Below are 24,104 nucleotides of genomic sequence, written 5' to 3' on the forward strand. Positions count from 1 at the left end.
TCACTACCATAACTACTATGAATAGAACAGTCGCTACCATATCTACTATGGATAGAACCGTCACTACCATAACTACTATGAATAGAACAGTCACTTCCATAACTACTATGGATAGAACAGTCACTTCCATAACTACTATGGATAGAACAGTCACTACCATAACTACTATGAATAGAACAGTCACTACCATAACTACTATGGATAGAACAGTCACTACCATAACTACTATGGATAGAACAGTCACTACCATATCTACTATGGATAGAACAGTCACTATTATGAATAGAACAGTCACTACCATATCTACTATGGATAGAACAGTCACTACCATAACTACTATGAATAGAACAGTCACTACCATATCTACTATGGATAGAACAGTCACTACCATAACTACTATGCATAGAACAGTCACTACCATATCTACTATGGATAGAACAGTCACTCCCATATCTACTATGGATAGAACAGTCACTACCATAACTACTATGGATAGAACAGTCACTACCATAACTACTATGGATAGAACAGTCACTACCATAACTACTATGAATAGAACAGTCACTACCATATCTACTATGGATAGAACAGTCACTACCATAACTACTATGGATAGAACAGTCACTACCATAACTAATATGGATAGAACAGTCACTACCATAACTGCTATGGTTAGAACAGTCACTTCCATAACTACTATGGATAGAACAGTCACTACCATAACTACTATTGATAGAACAGTCACTACCCTATCTACTATGGATAGAACAGTCACTATTATGAATAGAACAGTCACTACCATATCTACTATGGATAGAACAGTCACTACCATAACTACTATGGATAGAACAGTCACTACCATATCTACTATGGATAGAACAGTCACTACCATAACTACTATGCATAGAACAGTCACTACCATATCTACTATGGATAGAACAGTCACTACCATATCTACTATGGATAGAACAGTCACTACCATAACTACTATGGATAGAACAGTCACTACCATAACTACTATGGATAGAACAGTCACTACCATAACTATTATGAATAGAACAGTCACTACCATATCTACTATGGATAGAACAGTCACTACCATATCTACTATGGATAGAACAGTCACTATTATGAATAGAACAGTCACTACCATATCTACTATGGATAGAACAGTCACTACCATAACTACTATAGATAGAACAGTCACTACCATAACTACTATGGATAGAACAGTCACTACCATAACTACTATGGATAGAACAGTCACTACCATAACTACTATGGATAGAACAGTCACTACCATAACTACTATGGATAGAACAGTCACTACCATAACTACTATGAATAGAACAGTCACTACCATAACTACTATGAATAGAACAGTCACTACCATATCTACTATGGATAGAACAGTCACTACCATAACTACTATGAATAGAACAGTCACTACCATAACTACTATGGATAGAACAGTCACTACCATAACTACTATGGATAGAACAGTCACTACCATATCTACTATGGATAGAACAGTCACTATTATGAATAGAACAGTCACTACCATATCTACTATGGATAGAACCGTCACTACCATAACTACTATGAATAGAACAGTCACTTCCATAACTACTATGGATAGAACAGTCACTTCCATAACTACTATGGATAAAACAGTCACTACCATAACTACTATGAATAGAACAGTCACTACCATAACTACTATGGATAGAACAGTCACTACCATAACTACTATGGATAGAACAGTCACTACCATATCTACTATGGATAGAACAGTCACTATTATGAATAGAACAGTCACTACCATATCTACTATGGATAGAACAGTCACTACCATAACTACTATGAATAGAACAGTCACTACCATATCTACTATGGATAGAACAGTCACTACCATAACTACTATAGATAGAACAGTCACTACCATAACTACTATGGATAGAACAGTCACTACCATAACTACTATGGATAGAACAGTCACTACCATAACTACTATGGATAGAACAGTCACTACCATAACTACTATGGATAGAACAGTCACTACCATAACTACTATGAATAGAACAGTCACTACCATAACTACTATGAATAGAACAGTCACTACCATATCTACTATGGATAGAACAGTCACTACCATAACTACTATGAATAGAACAGTCACTACCATAACTACTATGGATAGAACAGTCACTACCATAACTACTATGGATAGAACAGTCACTACCATATCTACTATGGATAGAACAGTCACTATTATGAATAGAACAGTCGCTACCATATCTACTATGGATAGAACCGTCACTACCATAACTACTATGAATAGAACAGTCACTTCCATAACTACAATGGATAGAACAGTCACTTCCATAACTACTATGGATAAAACAGTCACTACCATAACTGCTATGAATAGAACAGTCACTACCATAACTACTATGGATAGAACAGTCACTACCATAACTACTATGGATAGAACAGTCACTACCATATCTACTATGGATAGAACAGTCACTATTATGAATAGAACAGTCACTACCATATCTACTATGGATAGAACAGTCACTACCATAACTACTATGAATAGAACAGTCACTACCATATCTACTATGGATAGAACAGTCACTACCATAACTACTATGCATAGAACAGTCACTACTATAACTACTATGGATAGAACAGTCACTACCATAACTATTATGAATAGAACAGTCACTACCATATCTACTATGGATAGATCAGTCACTACCATATCTACTATGGATAGAACAGTCACTATTATGAATAGAACAGTCACTACCATATCTACTATGGATAGAACAGTCACTACCATAACTACTATAGATAGAACAGTCACTACCATAACTACTATGGATAGAACAGTCACTACCATAACTACTATGGATAGAACAGTCACTACCATAACTACTATGGATAGAACAGTCACTACCATAACTACTATGGATAGAACAGTCACTACCATAACTACTATGAATAGAACAGTCACTACCATAACTACTATGAATAGAACAGTCACTACCATATCTACTATGGATAGAACAGTCACTACCATAACTACTATGGATAGAACAGTCACTACCATAACTACTATGGATAGAACAGTCACTACCATAACTACTATGGATAGAACAGTCACTACCATATCTACTATGGATAGAACAGTCACTATTATGAATAGAACAGTCACTACCATATCTACTATGGATAGAACCGTCACTACCATAACTACTATGAATAGAACAGTCACTTCCATAACTACTATGGATAGAACAGTCACTTCCATAACTACTATGGATAAAACAGTCACTACCATAACTGCTATGAATAGAACAGTCACTACCATATCTACTATGGATAGAACAGTCACTACCATAACTACTATGGATAGAACAGTCACTACCATATCTACTATGGATAGAACAGTCACTAATATGAATAGAACAGTCACTACCATATCTACTATGGATAGAACAGTCACTACCATAACTACTATGAATAGAACAGTCACTACCATATCTACTATGGATAGAACAGTCACTACCATAACTACTATAGATAGAACAGTCACTACCATAACTACTATGGATAGAACAGTCACTACCATAACTACTATGGATAGAACAGTCACTACCATAACTACTATGGATAGAACAGTCACTACCATAACTACTATGGATAGAACAGTCACTACCATAACTACTATGAATAGAACAGTCACTACCATAACTACTATGAATAGAACAGTCACTACCATATCTACTATGGATAGAACAGTCACTACCATAACTACTATGAATAGAACAGTCACTACCATAACTACTATGGATAGAACAGTCACTACCATAACTACTATGGATAGAACAGTCACTACCATATCTACTATGGATAGAACAGTCACTATTATGAATAGAACAGTCACTACCATATCTACTATGGATAGAACCGTCACTACCATAACTACTATGAATAGAACAGTCACTACCATAACTACAATGGATAGAACAGTCACTTCCATAACTACTATGGATAGAACAGTCACTACCATAACTACTATGAATAGAACAGTCACTACCATAACTACTATGGATAGAACAGTCACTACCATAACTACTATGGATAGAACAGTCACTACCATATCTACTATGGATAGAACAGTCACTATTATGAATAGAACAGTCACTACCATATCTACTATGGATAGAACAGTCACTACCATAACTACTATGAATAGAACAGTCACTACCATATCTACTATGGATAGAACAGTCACTACCATAACTACTATGCATAGAACAGTCACTACCATATCTACTATGGATAGAACAGTCACTACCATATCTACTATGGATAGAACAGTCACTACCATAACTACTATGGATAGAACAGTCACTACCATAACTACTATGGATAGAACAGTCACTACCATAACTACTATGGATAGAACAGTCACTACCATAACTACTATGAATAGAACAGTCACTACCATAACTACTATGAATAGAACAGTCACTACCATATCTACTATGGATAGAACAGTCACTACCATAACTACTATGAATAGAACAGTCACTTCCATAACTACTATGGATAGAACAGTCACTACCATAACTACTATGGATAGAACAGTCACTACCATAACTACTATGGATAGAACAGTCACTACCATAACTACTATGAATAGAACAGTCACTTCCATAACTACTATGGATAGAACAGTCACTACCATAACTACTATGAATAGAACAGTCACTACCATAACTACTATGGATAGAACAGTCACTACCATAACTACTATGGATAGAACAGTCACTACCATATCTACTATGGATAGAACAGTCACTATTATGAATAGAACAGTCACTACCATATCTACTATGGATAGAACAGTCACTACCATAACTAATATGAATAGAACAGTCACTACCATATCTACTATGGATAGAACAGTCACTACCATAACTACTATGCATAGAACAGTCACTACCATATCTACTATGGATAGAACAGTCACTACCATATCTACTATGGATAGAACAGTCACTACCATAACTACTATGGATAGAACAGTCACTACCATAACTACTATGAATAGAACAGTCACTACCATAACTACTATGGATAGAACAGTCACTACCATAACTATTATGAATAGAACAGTCACTACCATATCTACTATGGATAGAACAGTCACTACCATAACTACTATGGATAGAACAGTCACTACCATAACTACTATGGATAGAACAGTCACTACCATCACTACTATGGATAGAACAGTCACTACCATAACTACTATGGATAGAACAGTCACTACCATAACTACTATGGATAGAACAGTCACTACCATAACTACTATGGATAGAACAGTCACTACCATCACTACTATGGATAGAACAGTCACTACCATAACTACTATGGATAGAACAGTCACTACCATAACTACTATGGATAGAACAGTCACTACCATAACTACTATGGATAGAACAGTCACTACCATAACTACTATGGATAGAACAGTCACTACCATAACTACTATGAATAGAACAGTCACTACCATAACTACTATGGATAGAACAGTCACTACCATATCTACTATGGATAGAACAATCACTACCATAACTACTATGGATAGAACAGTCACTACCATAACTACTATGAATAGAACAGTCACTACCATAACTACTATGAATAGAACAGTCACTACCATATCTACTATGGATAGAACCGTCACTACCATAACTACTATGAATAGAACAGTCACTTCCATAACTACTATGGATAGAACAGTCACTTCCATAACTACTATGGATAGAACAGTCACTACCATAACTACTATGAATAGAACAGTCACTACCATAACTACTATGGATAGAACAGTCACTACCATATCTACTATGGATAGAACAGTCACTATTATGAATAGAACAGTCACTACCATATCTACTATGGATAGAACAGTCACTACCATAACTACTATGAATGGAACAGTCACTACCATATCTACTATGGATAGAACAGTCACTACCATAACTACTATGCATAGAACAGTCACTACCATATCTACTATGGATAGAACAGTCACTACCATATCTACTATGGATAGAACAGTCACTACCATAACTACTATGGATAGAACAGTCACTACCATAACTACTATGGATAGAACAGTCACTACCATAACTACTATGAATAGAACAGTCACTACCATATCTACTATGGATAGAACAGTCACTACCATATCTACTATGGATAGAACAGTCACTATTATGAATAGAACAGTCACTACCATATCTACTATGGATAGAACAGTCACTACCATAACTACTATGGATAGAACAGTCACTACCATAACTACTATGGATAGAACAGTCACTACCATAACTACTATGGATAGAACAGTCACTACCATAACTACTATGAATAGAACAGTCACTACCATAACTACTATGAATAGAACAGTCACTACCATATCTACTATGGATAGAACAGTCACTACCATAACTACTATGAATAGAACAGTCACTACCATAACTACTATGGATAGAACAGTCACTACCATAACTACTATGGATAGAACAGTCACTACCATATCTACTATGGATAGAACAGTCACTATTATGAATAGAACAGTCACTACCATATCTACTATGGATAGAACAGTCACTACCATAACTACTATGAATAGAACAGTCACTACCATATCTACTATGGATAGAACAGTCACTACCATAACTACTATGCATAGAACAGTCACTACCATATCTACTATGGATAGAACAGTCACTACCATATCTACTATGGATAGAACAGTCACTACCATAACTACTATGGATAGAACAGTCACTACCATAACTACTATGGATAGAACAGTCACTACCATAACTACTATGGATAGAACAGTCACTACCATAACTACTATGAATAGAACAGTAACTACCATAACTACTATGAATAGAACAGTCACTACCATATCTACTATGAATAGAACAGTCACTACCATAACTACTATGGATAGAACAGTCACTACCATAACTACTATGAATAGAACAGTCACTACCATAACTACTATGAATAGAACAGTCACTACCATATCTACTATGGATAGAACCGTCACTACCATAACTACTATGAATAGAACAGTCACTTCCATAACTACTATGGATAGAACAGTCACTTCCATAACTACTATGGATAGAACAGTCACTACCATAACTACTATGAATAGAACAGTCACTACCATAACTACTATGGATAGAACAGTCACTACCATAACTACTATGAATAGAACAGTCACTACCATAACTACTATGGATAGAACAGTCACTTCCATAACTACTATGGATAGAACAGTCACTACCATATCTACTATGGATAGAACAGTCACTATTATGAATAGAACAGTCACTACCATATCTACTATGAATAGAACAGTCACTACCATAACTACTATGAATAGAACAGTCACTACCATATCTACTATGGATAGAACAGTCACTACCATAACTACTATGCATAGAACAGTCACTACCATATCTACTATGGATAGAACAGTCACTACCATATCTACTATGGATAGAACAGTCACTACCATAACTACTATGGATAGAACAGTCACTACCATAACTACTATGGATAGAACAGTCACTACCATAACTACTATGAATAGAACAGTCACTACCATATCTACTATGGATAGAACAGTCACTACCATAACTACTATGGATAGAACAGTCACTACCATAACTACTATGAATAGAACAGTCACTACCATATCTACTATGGATAGAACAGTCACTACCATAACTACTATGCATAGAACAGTCACTACTATAACTACTATGGATAGAACAGTCACTACCATAACTATTATGAATAGAACAGTCACTACCATATCTACTATGGATAGATCAGTCACTACCATATCTACTATGGATAGAACAGTCACTATTATGAATAGAACAGTCACTACCATATCTACTATGGATAGAACAGTCACTACCATAACTACTATAGATAGAACAGTCACTACCATAACTACTATGGATAGAACAGTCACTACCATAACTACTATGGATAGAACAGTCACTACCATAACTACTATGGATAGAACAGTCACTACCATAACTACTATGGATAGAACAGTCACTACCATAACTACTATGAATAGAACAGTAACTACCATAACTACTATGAATAGAACAGTCACTACCATATCTACTATGGATAGAACAGTCACTACCATAACTACTATGGATAGAACAGTCACTACCATAACTACTATGGATAGAACAGTCACTACCATAACTACTATGGATAGAACAGTCACTACCATATCTACTATGGATAGAACAGTCACTATTATGAATAGAACAGTCGCTACCATATCTACTATGGATAGAACCGTCACTACCATAACTACTATGAATAGAACAGTCACTTCCATAACTACAATGGATAGAACAGTCACTTCCATAACTACTATGGATAGAACAGTCACTACCATAACTGCTATGAATAGAACAGTCACTACCATAACTACTATGGATAGAACAGTCACTACCATAACTACTATGGATAGAACAGTCACTACCATATCTACTATGGATAGAACAGTCACTATTATGAATAGAACAGTCACTACCATATCTACTATGGATAGAACAGTCACTACCATAACTAATATGAATAGAACAGTCACTACCATATCTACTATGGATAGAACAGTCACTACCATAACTACTATAGATAGAACAGTCACTACCATAACTACTATGGATAGAACAGTCACTACCATAACTACTATGGATAGAACAGTCACTACCATAACTACTATGGATAGAACAGTCACTACCATAACTACTATGGATAGAACAGTCACTACCATAACTACTATGAATAGAACAGTCACTACCATAACTACTATGAATAGAACAGTCACTACCATATCTACTATGGATAGAACAGTCACTACCATAACTACTATGAATAGAACAGTCACTACCATAACTACTATGGATAGAACAGTCACTACCATAACTACTATGGATAGAACAGTCACTACCATATCTACTATGGATAGAACAGTCACTATTATGAATAGAACAGTCGCTACCATATCTACTATGGATAGAACCGTCACTACCATAACTACTATGAATAGAACAGTCACTTCCATAACTACTATGGATAGAACAGTCACTTCCATAACTACTATGGATAGAACAGTCACTACCATAACTGCTATGAATAGAACAGTCACTACCATAACTACTATGGATAGAACAGTCACTACCATAACTACTATGGATAGAACAGTCACTACCATATCTACTATGGATAGAACAGTCACTATTATGAATAGAACAGTCACTACCATATCTACTATGGATAGAACAGTCACTACCATAACTACTATGAATAGAACAGTCACTACCATATCTACTATGGATAGAACAGTCACTACCATAACTACTATGCATAGAACAGTCACTACCATATCTACTATGGATAGAACAGTCACTACCATATCTACTATGGATAGAACAGTCACTACCATAACTACTATGGATAGAACAGTCACTACCATAACTACTATGGATAGAACAGTCACTACCATAACTACTATGGATAGAACAGTCACTACCATAACTACTATGAATAGAACAGTCACTACCATAACTACTATGAATAGAACAGTCACTACCATATCTACTATGGATAGAACAGTCACTACCATAACTACTATGAATAGAACAGTCACTTCCATAACTACTATGGATAGAACAGTCACTACCATAACTACTATGGATAGAACAGTCACTACCATAACTACTATGGATAGAACAGTCACTACCATAACTACTATGAATAGAACAGTCACTACCATAACTACTATGGATAGAACAGTCACTACCATAACTACTATGAATAGAACAGTCACTACCATAACTACTATGGATAGAACAGTCACTACCATAACTACTATGGATAGAACAGTCACTACCATATCTACTATGGATAGAACAGTCACTATTATGAATAGAACAGTCACTACCATATCTACTATGGATAGAACAGTCACTACCATAACTAATATGAATAGAACAGTCACTACCATATCTACTATGGATAGAACAGTCACTACCATAACTACTATGCATAGAACAGTCACTACCATATCTACTATGGATAGAACAGTCACTACCATATCTACTATGGATAGAACAGTCACTACCATAACTACTATGGATAGAACAGTCACTACCATAACTACTATGAATAGAACAGTCACTACCATAACTACTATGGATAGAACAGTCACTACCATAACTATTATGAATAGAACAGTCACTACCATATCTACTATGGATAGAACAGTCACTACCATAACTACTATGGATAGAACAGTCACTACCATAACTACTATGGATAGAACAGTCACTACCATCACTACTATGGATAGAACAGTCACTACCATAACTACTATGGATAGAACAGTCACTACCATAACTACTATGGATAGAACAGTCACTACCATAACTACTATGGATAGAACAGTCACTACCATCACTACTATGGATAGAACAGTCACTACCATAACTACTATGGATAGAACAGTCACTACCATAACTACTATGGATAGAACAGTCACTACCATAACTACTATGGATAGAACAGTCACTACCATAACTACTATGGATAGAACAGTCACTACCATAACTATTATGAATAGAACAGTAACTACCATAACTACTATGAATAGAACAGTCACTCCCATATCTACTATGGATAGAACAGTCACTACCATAACTACTATGGATAGAACAGTCACTACCATAACTACTATGAATAGAACAGTCACTACCATAACTACTATGAATAGAACAGTCACTACCATATCTACTATGGATAGAACCGTCACTACCATAACTACTATGAATAGAACAGTCACTTCCATAACTACTATGGATAGAACAGTCACTTCCATAACTACTATGGATAGAACAGTCACTACCATAACTACTATGAATAGAACAGTCACTACCATAACTACTATGGATAGAACAGTCACTACCATATCTACTATGGATAGAACAGTCACTATTATGAATAGAACAGTCACTACCATATCTACTATGGATAGAACAGTCACTACCATAACTACTATAAATAGAACAGTCACTACCATATCTACTATGGATAGAACAGTCACTACCATAACTACTATGCATAGAACAGTCACTACCATATCTACTATGGATAGAACAGTCACTACCATATCTACTATGGATAGAACAGTCACTACCATAACTACTATGGATAGAACAGTCACTACCATAACTACTATGGATAGAACAGTCACTACCATAACTATTATGAATAGAACAGTCACTACCATATCTACTATGGATAGAACAGTCACTACCATATCTACTATGGATAGAACAGTCACTATTATGAATAGAACAGTCACTACCATATCTACTATGGATAGAACAGTCACTACCATAACTACTATAGATAGAACAGTCACTACCATAACTACTATGGATAGAACAGTCACTACCATAACTACTATGGATAGAACAGTCACTACCATAACTACTATGAATAGAACAGTCACTACCATAACTACTATGAATAGGACAGTCACTACCATATCTACTATGGATAGAACAGTCACTACCATAACTACTATGAATAGAACAGTCACTACCATAACTACTATGGATAGAACAGTCACTACCATAACTACTATGGATAGAACAGTCACTACCATATCTACTATGGATAGAACAGTCACTATTATGAATAGAACAGTCACTACCATATCTACTATGGATAGAACAGTCACTACCATAACTACTATGAATAGAACAGTCACTACCATATCTACTATGGATAGAACAGTCACTACCATAACTACTATGCATAGAACAGTCACTACCATATCTACTATGGATAGAACAGTCACTACCATATCTACTATGGATAGAACAGTCACTACCATAACTACTATGGATAGAACAGTCACTACCATAACTACTATGGATAGAACAGTCACTACCATAACTACTATGGATAGAACAGTCACTACCATAACTATTATGAATAGAACAGTAACTACCATAACTACTATGAATAGAACAGTCACTACCATATCTACTATGAATAGAACAGTCACTACCATAACTACTATGGATAGAACAGTCACTACCATAACTACTATGAATAGAACAGTCACTACCATAACTACTATGAATAGAACAGTCGCTACCATATCTACTATGGATAGAACCGTCACTACCATAACTACTATGAATAGAACAGTCACTTCCATAACTACAATGGATAGAACAGTCACTTCCATAACTACTATGGATAGAACAGTCACTACCATAACTACTATGAATAGAACAGTCACTACCATAACTACTATGGATAGAACAGTCACTACCATAACTACTATGAATAGAACAGTCACTTCCATAACTACTATGGATAGAACAGTCACTACCATAACTACTATGGATAGAACAGTCACTACCATATCTACTATGGATAGAACAGTCACTATTATGAATAGAACAGTCACTACCATATCTACTATGAATAGAACAGTCACTACCATAACTACTATGAATAGAACAGTCACTACCATATCTACTATGGATAGAACAGTCACTACCATAACTACTATGCATAGAACAGTCACTACCATATCTACTATGGATAGAACAGTCACTACCATATCTACTATGGATAGAACAGTCACTACCATAACTACTATGGATAGAACAGTCACTACCATAACTACTATGGATAGAACAGTCACTACCATAACTACTATGAATAGAACAGTCACTTCCATAACTACATTGGATAGAACAGTCACTACCATATCTACTATGGATAGAACAGTAACTATTATGAATAGAACAGTCACTACCATATCTACTATGGATAGAACAGTCACTACCATAACTACTATAGATAGAACAGTCACTACCATAACTACTATGGATAGAACAGTCACTACCATAACTACTATGGATAGAACAGTCACTACCATAACTACTATGGATAGAACAGTCACTACCATAACTACAATGGATAGAACTGTCACTACCATAACTACTATGAATAGAACAGTCACTACCATAACTACTATGAATAGAACAGTCACTACCATATCTACTATGGATAGAACAGTCACTACCATAACTACTATGAATAGAACAGTCACTACCATAACTACTATGGATAGAACAGTCACTACCATAACTACTATGAATAGAACAGTCACTACCATAACTACTATGAATAGAACAGTCGCTACCATATCTACTATGGATAGAACCGTCACTACCATAACTACTATGAATAGAACAGTCACTACCATAACTACAATGGATAGAACAGTCACTTCCATAACTACTATGGATAGAACAGTCACTACCATAACTACTATGAATAGAACAGTCACTACCATAACTACTATGGATAGAACAGTCACTACCATAACTACTATGGATAGAACAGTCACTACCATATCTACTATGGATAGAACAGTCACTATTATGAATAGAACAGTCACTACCATATCTACTATGGATAGAACAGTCACTACCATAACTACTATGAATAGAACAGTCACTACCATATCTACTATGGATAGAACAGTCACTACCATAACTACTATGCATAGAACAGTCACTACCATATCTACTATGGATAGAACAGTCACTCCCATATCTACTATGGATAGAACAGTCACTACCATAACTACTATGGATAGAACAGTCACTACCATAACTACTATGGATAGAACAGTCACTACCATAACTACTATGAATAGAACAGTCACTACCATATCTACTATGGATAGAACAGTCACTACCATAACTACTATGGATAGAACAGTCACTACCATAACTACTGTGGATAGAACAGTCACTACCATAACTGCTATGGTTAGAACAGTCACTTCCATAACTACTATGGATAGAACAGTCACTACCATAACTACTATTGATAGAACAGTCACTACCATATCTACTATGGATAGAACAGTCACTATTATGAATAGAACAGTCACTACCATATCTACCATTGATAGAATAGTCACTACCATAACTACTATAGATAGAACAGTCACTACCATAACTACTATGGATAGAACAGTCACTACCATAACTACTATGGATAGAACAGTCACTACCATAACTACTATGGATAGAACAGTCACTACCATAACTACTATGAATAGAACAGTCACTACCATAACTACTATGGATAGAACAGTCACTACCATATCTACTATGGATAGAACAGTCACTACCATAACTACTATGAATAGAACAGTCACTACCATAACTACTATGGATAGAACAGTCACTACCATAACTACTATGAATAGAACAGTCACTACCATAACTACTATGGATAGAACAGTCGCTACCATATCTACTATGGATAGAACCGTCACTACCATAACTACTATGAATAGAACAGTCACTTCCATAACTACAATGGATAGAACAGTCACTTCCATAACTACTATGGATAGAACAGTCACTACCATAACTACTATGAATAGAACAGTCACTACCATAACTACTATGGATAGAACAGTCACTACCATAACTACTATGGATAGAACAGTCACTACCATATCTACTATGGATAGAACAGTCACTATTATGAATAGAACAGTCACTACCATATCTACTATGGATAGAACAGTCACTACCATAACTACTATGAATAGAACAGTCACTATTATGAATAGAACAGTCACTACCATATCTACTATGAATAGAACAGTCACTACCATAACTACTATGAATAGAACAGTCACTACCATATCTACTATGGATAGAACAGTCACTACCATAACTACTATGCATAGAACAGTCACTACCATATCTACTATGGATAGAACAGTCACTACCATATCTACTATGGATAGAACAGTCACTACCATAACTACTATGGATAGAACAGTCACTACTATAACTACTATGGATAGAACAGTCACTACCATAACTATTATGAATAGAACAGTCACTACCATATCTACTATGGATAGAACAGTCACTACCATATCTACTATGGATAGAACAGTCACTATTATGAATAGAACAGTCACTACCATATCTACTATGGATAGAACAGTCACTACCATAACTACTATAGATAGAACAGTCACTACCATAACTACTATGGATAGAACAGTCACTACCATAACTACTATGGATAGAACAGTCACTACCATAACTACTATGGATAGAACAGTCACTACCATAACTACAATGGATAGAACAGTCACTACCATAACTATTATGAATAGAACAGTAACTACCATAACTACTATGAATAGAACAGTCACTACCATATCTACTATGGATAGAACAGTCACTACCATAACTACTATGAATAGAACAGTCACTACCATAACTACTATGGATAGAACAGTCACTACCATAACTACTATGAATAGAACAGTCACTACCATAACTACTATGAATAGAACAGTCGCTACCATATCTACTATGGATAGAACCGTCACTACCATAACTACTATGAATAGAACAGTCACTTCCATAACTACAATGGATAGAACAGTCACTTCCATAACTACTATGGATAGAACAGTCACTACCATAACTACTATGAATAGAACAGTCACTACCATAACTACTATGGATAGAACAGTCACTACCATAACTACTATGGATAGAACAGTCACTACCATATCTACTATGGATAGAACAGTCACTATTATGAATAGAACAGTCACTACCATATCTACTATGGATAGAACAGTCACTACCATAACTACTATGAATAGAACAGTCACTACCATATCTACTATGGATAGAACAGTCACTACCATAACTACTATGCATAGAACAGTCACTACCATATCTACTATGGATAGAACAGTCACTCCCATATCTACTATGGATAGAACAGTCACTACCATAACTACTATGGATAGAACAGTCACTACCATAACTACTATGGATAGAACAGTCACTACCATAACTATTATGAATAGAACAGTCACTACCATATCTACTATGGATAGAACAGTCACTACCCTAACTACTATGGATAGAACAGTCACTACCATAACTAATATGGATAGAACAGTCACTACCATAACTGCTATGGTTAGAACAGTCACTTCCATAACTACTATGGATAGAACAGTCACTACCATAACTACTATTGATAGAACAGTCACTACCCTATCTACTATGGATAGAACAGTCACTATTATGAATAGAACAGTCACTACCATATCTACTATGGATAGAACAGTCACTACCATAACTACTATAGATAGAACAGTCACTACCATAACTACTATGGATAGAACAGTCACTACCATAACTACTATGGATAGAACAGTCACTACCATAACTACTATGGATAGAACAGTCACTACCATAACTACTATGAATAGAACAGTCACTACCATAACTACTATGAATAGAACAGTCACTACCATATCTACTATGGATAGAACAGTCACTACCATAACTACTATGAATAGAACAGTCACTACCATAACTACTATGGATAGAACAGTCACTACCATAACTACTATGAATAGAACAGTCACTACCATAACTACTATGAATAGAACAGTCGCTACCATATCTACTATGGATAGAACCGTCACTACCATAACTACTATGAATAGAACAGTCACTTCCATAACTACAATGGATAGAACAGTCACTTCCATAACTACTATGGATAGAACAGTCACTACCATAACTACTATGAATAGAACAGTCACTACCATAACTAATATGGATAGAACAGTCACTACCATAACTACTATGGATAGAACAGTCACTACCATATCTACTATGGATAGAACAGTCACTATTATGAATAGAACAGTCACTACCATATCTACTATGGATAGAACAGTCACTACCATAACTACTATGAATAGAACAGTCACTACCATATCTACTATGGATAGAACAGTCACTACCATAACTACTATGGATAGAACAGTCACTACCATAACTAGTATGGATAGAACAGTCACTACCATAACTACTATGAATAGAACAGTCACTACCATATCTACTATGAATAGAACAGTCACTACCCTAACTACTATGGATAGAACAGTCACTACCATAACTGCTATGGTTAGAACAGTCACTTCCATAACTACTATGGATAGAACAGTCACTACCATAACTACTATTGATAGAACAGTCACTACCCTATCTACTATGGATAGAACAGTCACTATTATGAATAGAACAGTCACTACCATATCTACTATGGATAGAATAGTCACTACCATAACTACTATAGATAGAACAGTCACTACCATAACTACTATGGATAGAACAGTCACTAGCAAAACTACTATGGATAGAACAGTCACTACCATAACTACTATGGATAGAACAGTCACTACCATAACTACTATGAATAGAACAGTCACTACCATAACTACTATGAATAGAACAGTCACTACAATATCTACTATGGATAGAACAGTCACTACCATAACTACTATGAATAGAACAGTCACTTCCATAACTACAATGGATAGAACAGTCACTACCATAACTACTATGGATAGAACAGTCACTACCATAACTACTATGGATAGAACAGTCACTACCATAACTACTATGGATAGAACAGTCACTACCATAACTACTATGAATAGAACAGTCACTACCATAACTACTATGAATAGAACAGTCACTACCATATCTACTATGAATAGAACAGTCACTACCATAACTACTATGAATAGAACAGTCACTTCCATAACTACAATGGATAGAACAGTCACTACCATAACTACTATGGATAGAACAGTTTCTACCATAACTACTATGGATAGAACAGTCACTACCATATCTACTATGGATAGAACAGTCACTATTATGAATAGAACAGTCACTACCATATCTACTATGGATAGAACAGTCACTACCATAACTACTATGGATAGAACAGTCACTACCATAACTACTATGGATAGAACAGTCACTACCATAACTATTATGAATAGAACAGTCACTACCATATCTACTATGGATAGAACAGTCACTACCATAACTACTATGGATAGAACAGTCACTACCATATCTACTATGGATAGAACAGTCACTACCATAACTATTATGAATAGAACAGTCACTACCATAACTACTATGGATAGAACAGTCACTACCATAACTACTATGAATAGAACAGTCACTTCCATAACTACAATGGATAGAACAGTCACTTCCATAACTACTATGGATAGAACAGTCACTACCATATCTACTATGGATAGAACAGTCACTATTATGAATAGAACAGTCACTACCATATCTACTATGAATAGAACAGTCACTACCATAACTACTATGAATAGAACAGTCACTACCATATCTACTATGGATAGAACAGTCACTACCATAACTACTATGCATAGAACAGTCACTACCATATCTACTATGGATAGAACAGTCACTACCATATCTACTATGGATAGAACAGTCACTACCATAACTACTATGGATAGAACAGTCACTACTATAACTACTATGGATAGAACAGTCACTACCATAACTATTATGAATAGAACAGTCACTACCATATCTACTATGGATAGAAGAGTCACTACCATATCTACTATGGATAGAACAGTCACTATTATGAATAGAACAGTCACTACCATATCTACTATGGATAGAACAGTCACTACCATAACTACTATAGATAGAACAGTCACTACCATAACTACTATGGATAGAACAGTCACTACCATAACTACTATGGATAGAACAGTCACTACCATAACTACTATGGATAGAACAGTCACTACCATAACTACAATGGATAGAACAGTCACTACCATAACTATTATGAATAGAACAGTAACTACCATAACTACTATGAATAGAACAGTCACTACCATATCTACTATGGATAGAACAGTCACTACCATAACTACTATGAATAGAACAGTCACTACCATAACTACTATGGATAGAACAGTCACTACCATAACTACTATGAATAGAACAGTCACTACCATAACTACTATGAATAGAACAGTCGCTACCATATCTACTATGGATAGAACCGTCACTACCATAACTACTATGAATAGAACAGTCACTTCCATAACTACAATGGATAGAACAGTCACTTCCATAACTACTATGGATAGAACAGTCACTACCATAACTACTATGAATAGAACAGTCACTACCATAACTACTATGGATAGAACAGTCACTACCATAACTACTATGGATAGAACAGTCACTACCATATCTACTATGGATAGAACAGTCACTATTATGAATAGAACAGTCACTACCATATCTACTATGGATAGAACAGTCACTACCATAACTACTATGAATAGAACAGTCACTACCATATCTACTATGGATAGAACAGTCACTACCATAACTACTATGCATAGAACAGTCACTACCATATCTACTATGGATAGAACAGTCACTACCATATCTACTATGGATAGAACAGTCACTACCATAACTACTATGGATAGAACAGTCACTACTATAACTACTATGGATAGAACAGTCACTACCATAACTATTATGAATAGAACAGTCACTACCATATCTACTATGGATAGAACAGTCACTACCCTAACTACTATGGATAGAACAGTCACTACCATAACTAATATGGATAGAACAGTCACTACCATAACTGCTATGGTTAGAACAGTCACTTCCATAACTACTATGGATAGAACAGTCACTACCATAACTACTATTGATAGAACAGTCACTACCCTATCTACTATGGATAGAACAGTCACTATTATGAATAGAACAGTCACTACCATATCTACTATGGATAGAATAGTCACTACCATAACTACTATAGATAGAACAGTCACTACCATAACTACTATGGATAGAACAGTCACTACCATAACTACTATGGATAGAACAGTCACTACCATAACTAGTATGGATAGAACAGTCACTACCATAACTACTATGAATAGAACAGTCACTACCATAACTACTATGAATAGAACAGTCACTACCATATCTACTATGGATAGAACAGTCACTACCATAACTACTATGAATAGAACAGTCACTACCATAACTACTATGGATAGAACAGTCACTACCATAACTACTATGAATAGAACAGTCACTACCATAACTACTATGAATAGAACAGTCGCTACCATATCTACTATGGATAGAACCGTCACTACCATAACTACTATGAATAGAACAGTCACTTCCATAACTACAATGGATAGAACAGTCACTTCCATAACTACTATGGATAGAACAGTCACTACCATAACTACTATGAATAGAACAGTCACTACCATAACTACTATGGATAGAACAGTCACTACCATAACTACTATGGATAGAACAGTCACTACCTTATCTACTATGGATAGAACAGTCACTATTATGAATAGAACAGTCACTACCATATCTACTATGGATAGAACAGTCACTACCATAACTACTATGCATAGAACAGTCACTACCATATCTACTATGGATAGAACAGTCACTACCATATCTACTATGGATAGAACAGTCACTACCATAACTACTATGGATAGAACAGTCACTACTATAACTACTATGGATAGAACAGTCACTACCATAACTATTATGAATAGAACAGTCACTACCATATCTACTATGGATAGAACAGTCACTACCCTCACTACTATGGATAGAACAGTCACTACCATAACTACTATTGATAGAACAGTCACTACCCTATCTACTATGGATAGAACAGTCACTATTATGAATAGAACAGTCACTACCATATCTACTATGGATAGAATAGTCACTACCATAACTACTATAGATAGAACAGTCACTACCATAACTACTATGGATAGAACAGTCACTACCATAACTACTATGGATAGAACAGTCACTACCATAACTACTATGGATAGAACAGTCACTACCATAACTACTATGAATAGAACAGTCACTACCATAACTACTATGAATAGAACAGTCACTACAATATCTACTATGGATAGAACAGTCACTACCATAACTACTATGAATAGAACAGTCACTTCCATAACTACAATGGATAGAACAGTCACTACCATAACTACTATGGATAGAACAGTCACTACCATAACTACTATGGATAGAACAGTCACTACCATAACTACTATGAATAGAACAGTCACTACCATATCTACTATGAATAGAACAGTCACTACCATAACTACTATGAATAGAACAGTCACTTCCATAACTACAATGGATAGACCAGTCACTACCATAACTACTATGGATAGAACAGTTTCTACCATAACTACTATGGATAGAACAGTCACTACCATATCTACTATGGATAGAACAGTCACTATTATGAATAGAACAGTCACTACCATATCTACTATGGATAGAACAGTCACTACCATAACTACTATGGATAGAACAGTCACTACCATAACTACTATGGATAGAACAGTCACTACCATAACTATTATGAATAGAACAGTCACTACCATATCTACTATGGATAGAACAGTCACTACCATAACTACTATGGATAGAACAGTCACTACCATATCTACTATGGATAGAACAGTCACTACCATAACTATTATGAATAGAACAGTCACTACCATATCTACTATGGATAGAACAGTCACTATTATGAATAGAACAGTCACTACCATATCTACTATGGATAGAACAGTCACTACCATAACTACTATGGATAGAACAGTCACTACCATAACTACTATGGATAGAACAGTCACTACCATAACTACTATGGATAGAACAGTCACTACCATAACTACTGTGGATAGAACATAAGATATAGTAACTAATGTAGACAATGTAGCTGTCTTGGCGGTTACTATGGTTGTTATATTGTACATCCTGGCCTTCTGATTAAATGGTTTGAATGTAATTTCACAGCCTGATTTTTTTTTTGTATTCACCTGTTCTCTTGTAGGATGACATCAGTGAAGATGACATTGAAGACTCTTTCAAATCCATGTTTGCTCAGCTGGCAGGAGAGGTGGGTTTTCCCTTATTGGTCTGTTAGCTGTTAGCTAAGTTAGAGATGTCAGTCGTAGGAATATTAGCTATGCTATATCTAATTCAGATAACAAATATTCTTGAACTAATTTGTTCCAAGATTGTTTAAAGGTTGGACCTTGAAGATTTTCCTAAACCTACGCTATGTCTAAGCCTTGTTTTTTTCTCAATCGCCCTTCTGTGTTTTAGGACATGGAGATTTCTGTCCGCGAGCTTAGGACCATCCTGAACAGAGTAGTGACTAGACGTGAGTACAGCAGTTTTCCTTTGGTTTGAACCCCCAATTTCCTGATAGCCCAAACCCCAAACCCAGTCCACCGTTGGTGTATGACCCCCCTTTTCAGGAGGACAGGAGGTAGCCTTGTGGGTTCTGGTGTGGGAAGATTCAGATCATCAGTTTGACTGTTTGTTGTTTGATTTCAGATGAAGACCTGAAGACAGACGGCTTCAGTATGGAGTCCTGTAGGACCATGGTCAACCTTATGGATGTATCCTTTCACGTTGTTTTCTCCACACCCATACTCTGGACAGGACTCGCCCTCCCCTTGCTAATTCTAAAGAGTTGGGATTGGCCAGTGGTCTCTCAAGACCCTATAGGCTTGAGAACCCTTTTGATTCGACAGCCCTCCTGCGAATCAGCTCCCTTTATTGCTGTCTGTATTGAACAGGGTCTCCACACTAGCAGCATGTTTCTGATTGGCTGACTGAAGAGTTTCCTTTTTTTTTACATTCCTTGACCCAGCAAATCCCCCAGAAGGATGGCACTGCCCGTCTCGGCCTGGTAGAGTTCCAGATCCTCTGGAATAAGATCAGGAAGTGGCTGGTAAGACCTGGCTTGAATCCTAAACGGCACCCTATTCCTAATATAATGCGCTACGGCCCAGAGATCTATCTGGGTTAGAGTTACCCTGGACAATTAGGGTTTGGGACATATACCTAGTTCTTCTATAACCATGTACTGTTGTTGGTGAGAGCTAAGGTTTGATTCATTCCTGATTCAATTCCTTAGGGCCCAGTTTGTATCTGGCTTGAAGGTGCACAATACTGATTCATTTAATATGACTCTGCATTAATCTACAGCCTTTTGTACAACTGCAATAACAGGAATAACACAGCATATACACTCAGTGGTCAGTTTATTAGGTACACCACCCCGTTCACAAAAAATGGTTCGCTCCTACAGACAGTGAGTTACATGGCCGTGGCTCGCTATATAAAGCAGGCAGGCATCGAGGCATTCAGTTACTGTTTGATTGAATGTTAGAATGGGCAAAACAAGTGACCTAAGCGACTTTGAGCGTGGTATGATCGTCGGTGCCAGGCACGCCGGGTCAACAATCGTGCAAACTAACAGGCGGGCCACAAATAGTCAAATAACGGGGCAGTACAACAGAATGTCATCTCGGAACGCACTACTCGTCTATTCTTGTCATGGATGGGCTATTGCAGCTGACGACCACACAGGGTTCCACTCCTATCAGTTAAAAACAAGAAGAAGCAGCTCCAGTGGCCATCACCAACACTGGACAATGAGGAGGAGAAAAACATCTCCTGGTCTAACGAATCCCGGTTCCTGTTGTGTCATGCTGATGGCAGAGTCAGGATTTGGCATCAGCAGCATGAGTCCATGGTCCCATTCTGCCTGGTGTCAACCGTACAGACTGGTGGTGTAATGGAGTGTGGGGAATGTTTTCCTGGCACACATTAGGTCCCTTGATACCAATTGAGCAACGTTTCCATGCCCAGAAGAATGCAGGCTGTTCTGGGGGCAAAAGGGGGGTCTGACCTGGTACTAGATGGGTGTACCTAATAAACTGGCCACTGAGTGTATACTTCCATACATTTGAACCTAATATACTGAATCATTAAAATAAATGTGTGTATTTCCTACCTTTTGAAATCTGTATGGCCATGATTCAATCCAAGGTGTGCTATAGTGCCAGGCACTATGAATCTGACAATGCTTAT

The 24,104-nt window shown here is 36.3% G+C and overlaps 1 protein-coding gene across 2 annotated transcripts in view; it reads left to right on the forward strand.

The window, feature by feature from the left end:
• The window catches only part of LOC106592837 (calpain-1 catalytic subunit), a 156,125-nt gene that overhangs the window by 126,340 nt on the left and 5,681 nt on the right, over positions 1–24,104 (forward strand). For both annotated transcript variants that reach the window (XM_045702298.1, XM_045702299.1), the window contains 4 exons: positions 22,051–22,116; positions 22,326–22,383; positions 22,560–22,624; positions 22,891–22,959. In XM_045702298.1, coding sequence (XP_045558254.1) covers positions 22,051–22,116; positions 22,326–22,383; positions 22,560–22,624; positions 22,891–22,959 — 258 coding nt within the window. The remainder of the gene's footprint in view (positions 1–22,050; positions 22,117–22,325; positions 22,384–22,559; positions 22,625–22,890; positions 22,960–24,104) is intronic.

Source organism: Salmo salar, chromosome ssa19 (genome assembly GCF_905237065.1).
Source record: "Salmo salar chromosome ssa19, Ssal_v3.1, whole genome shotgun sequence".
NCBI classification, from domain to species: domain Eukaryota; kingdom Metazoa; phylum Chordata; class Actinopteri; order Salmoniformes; family Salmonidae; genus Salmo; species Salmo salar.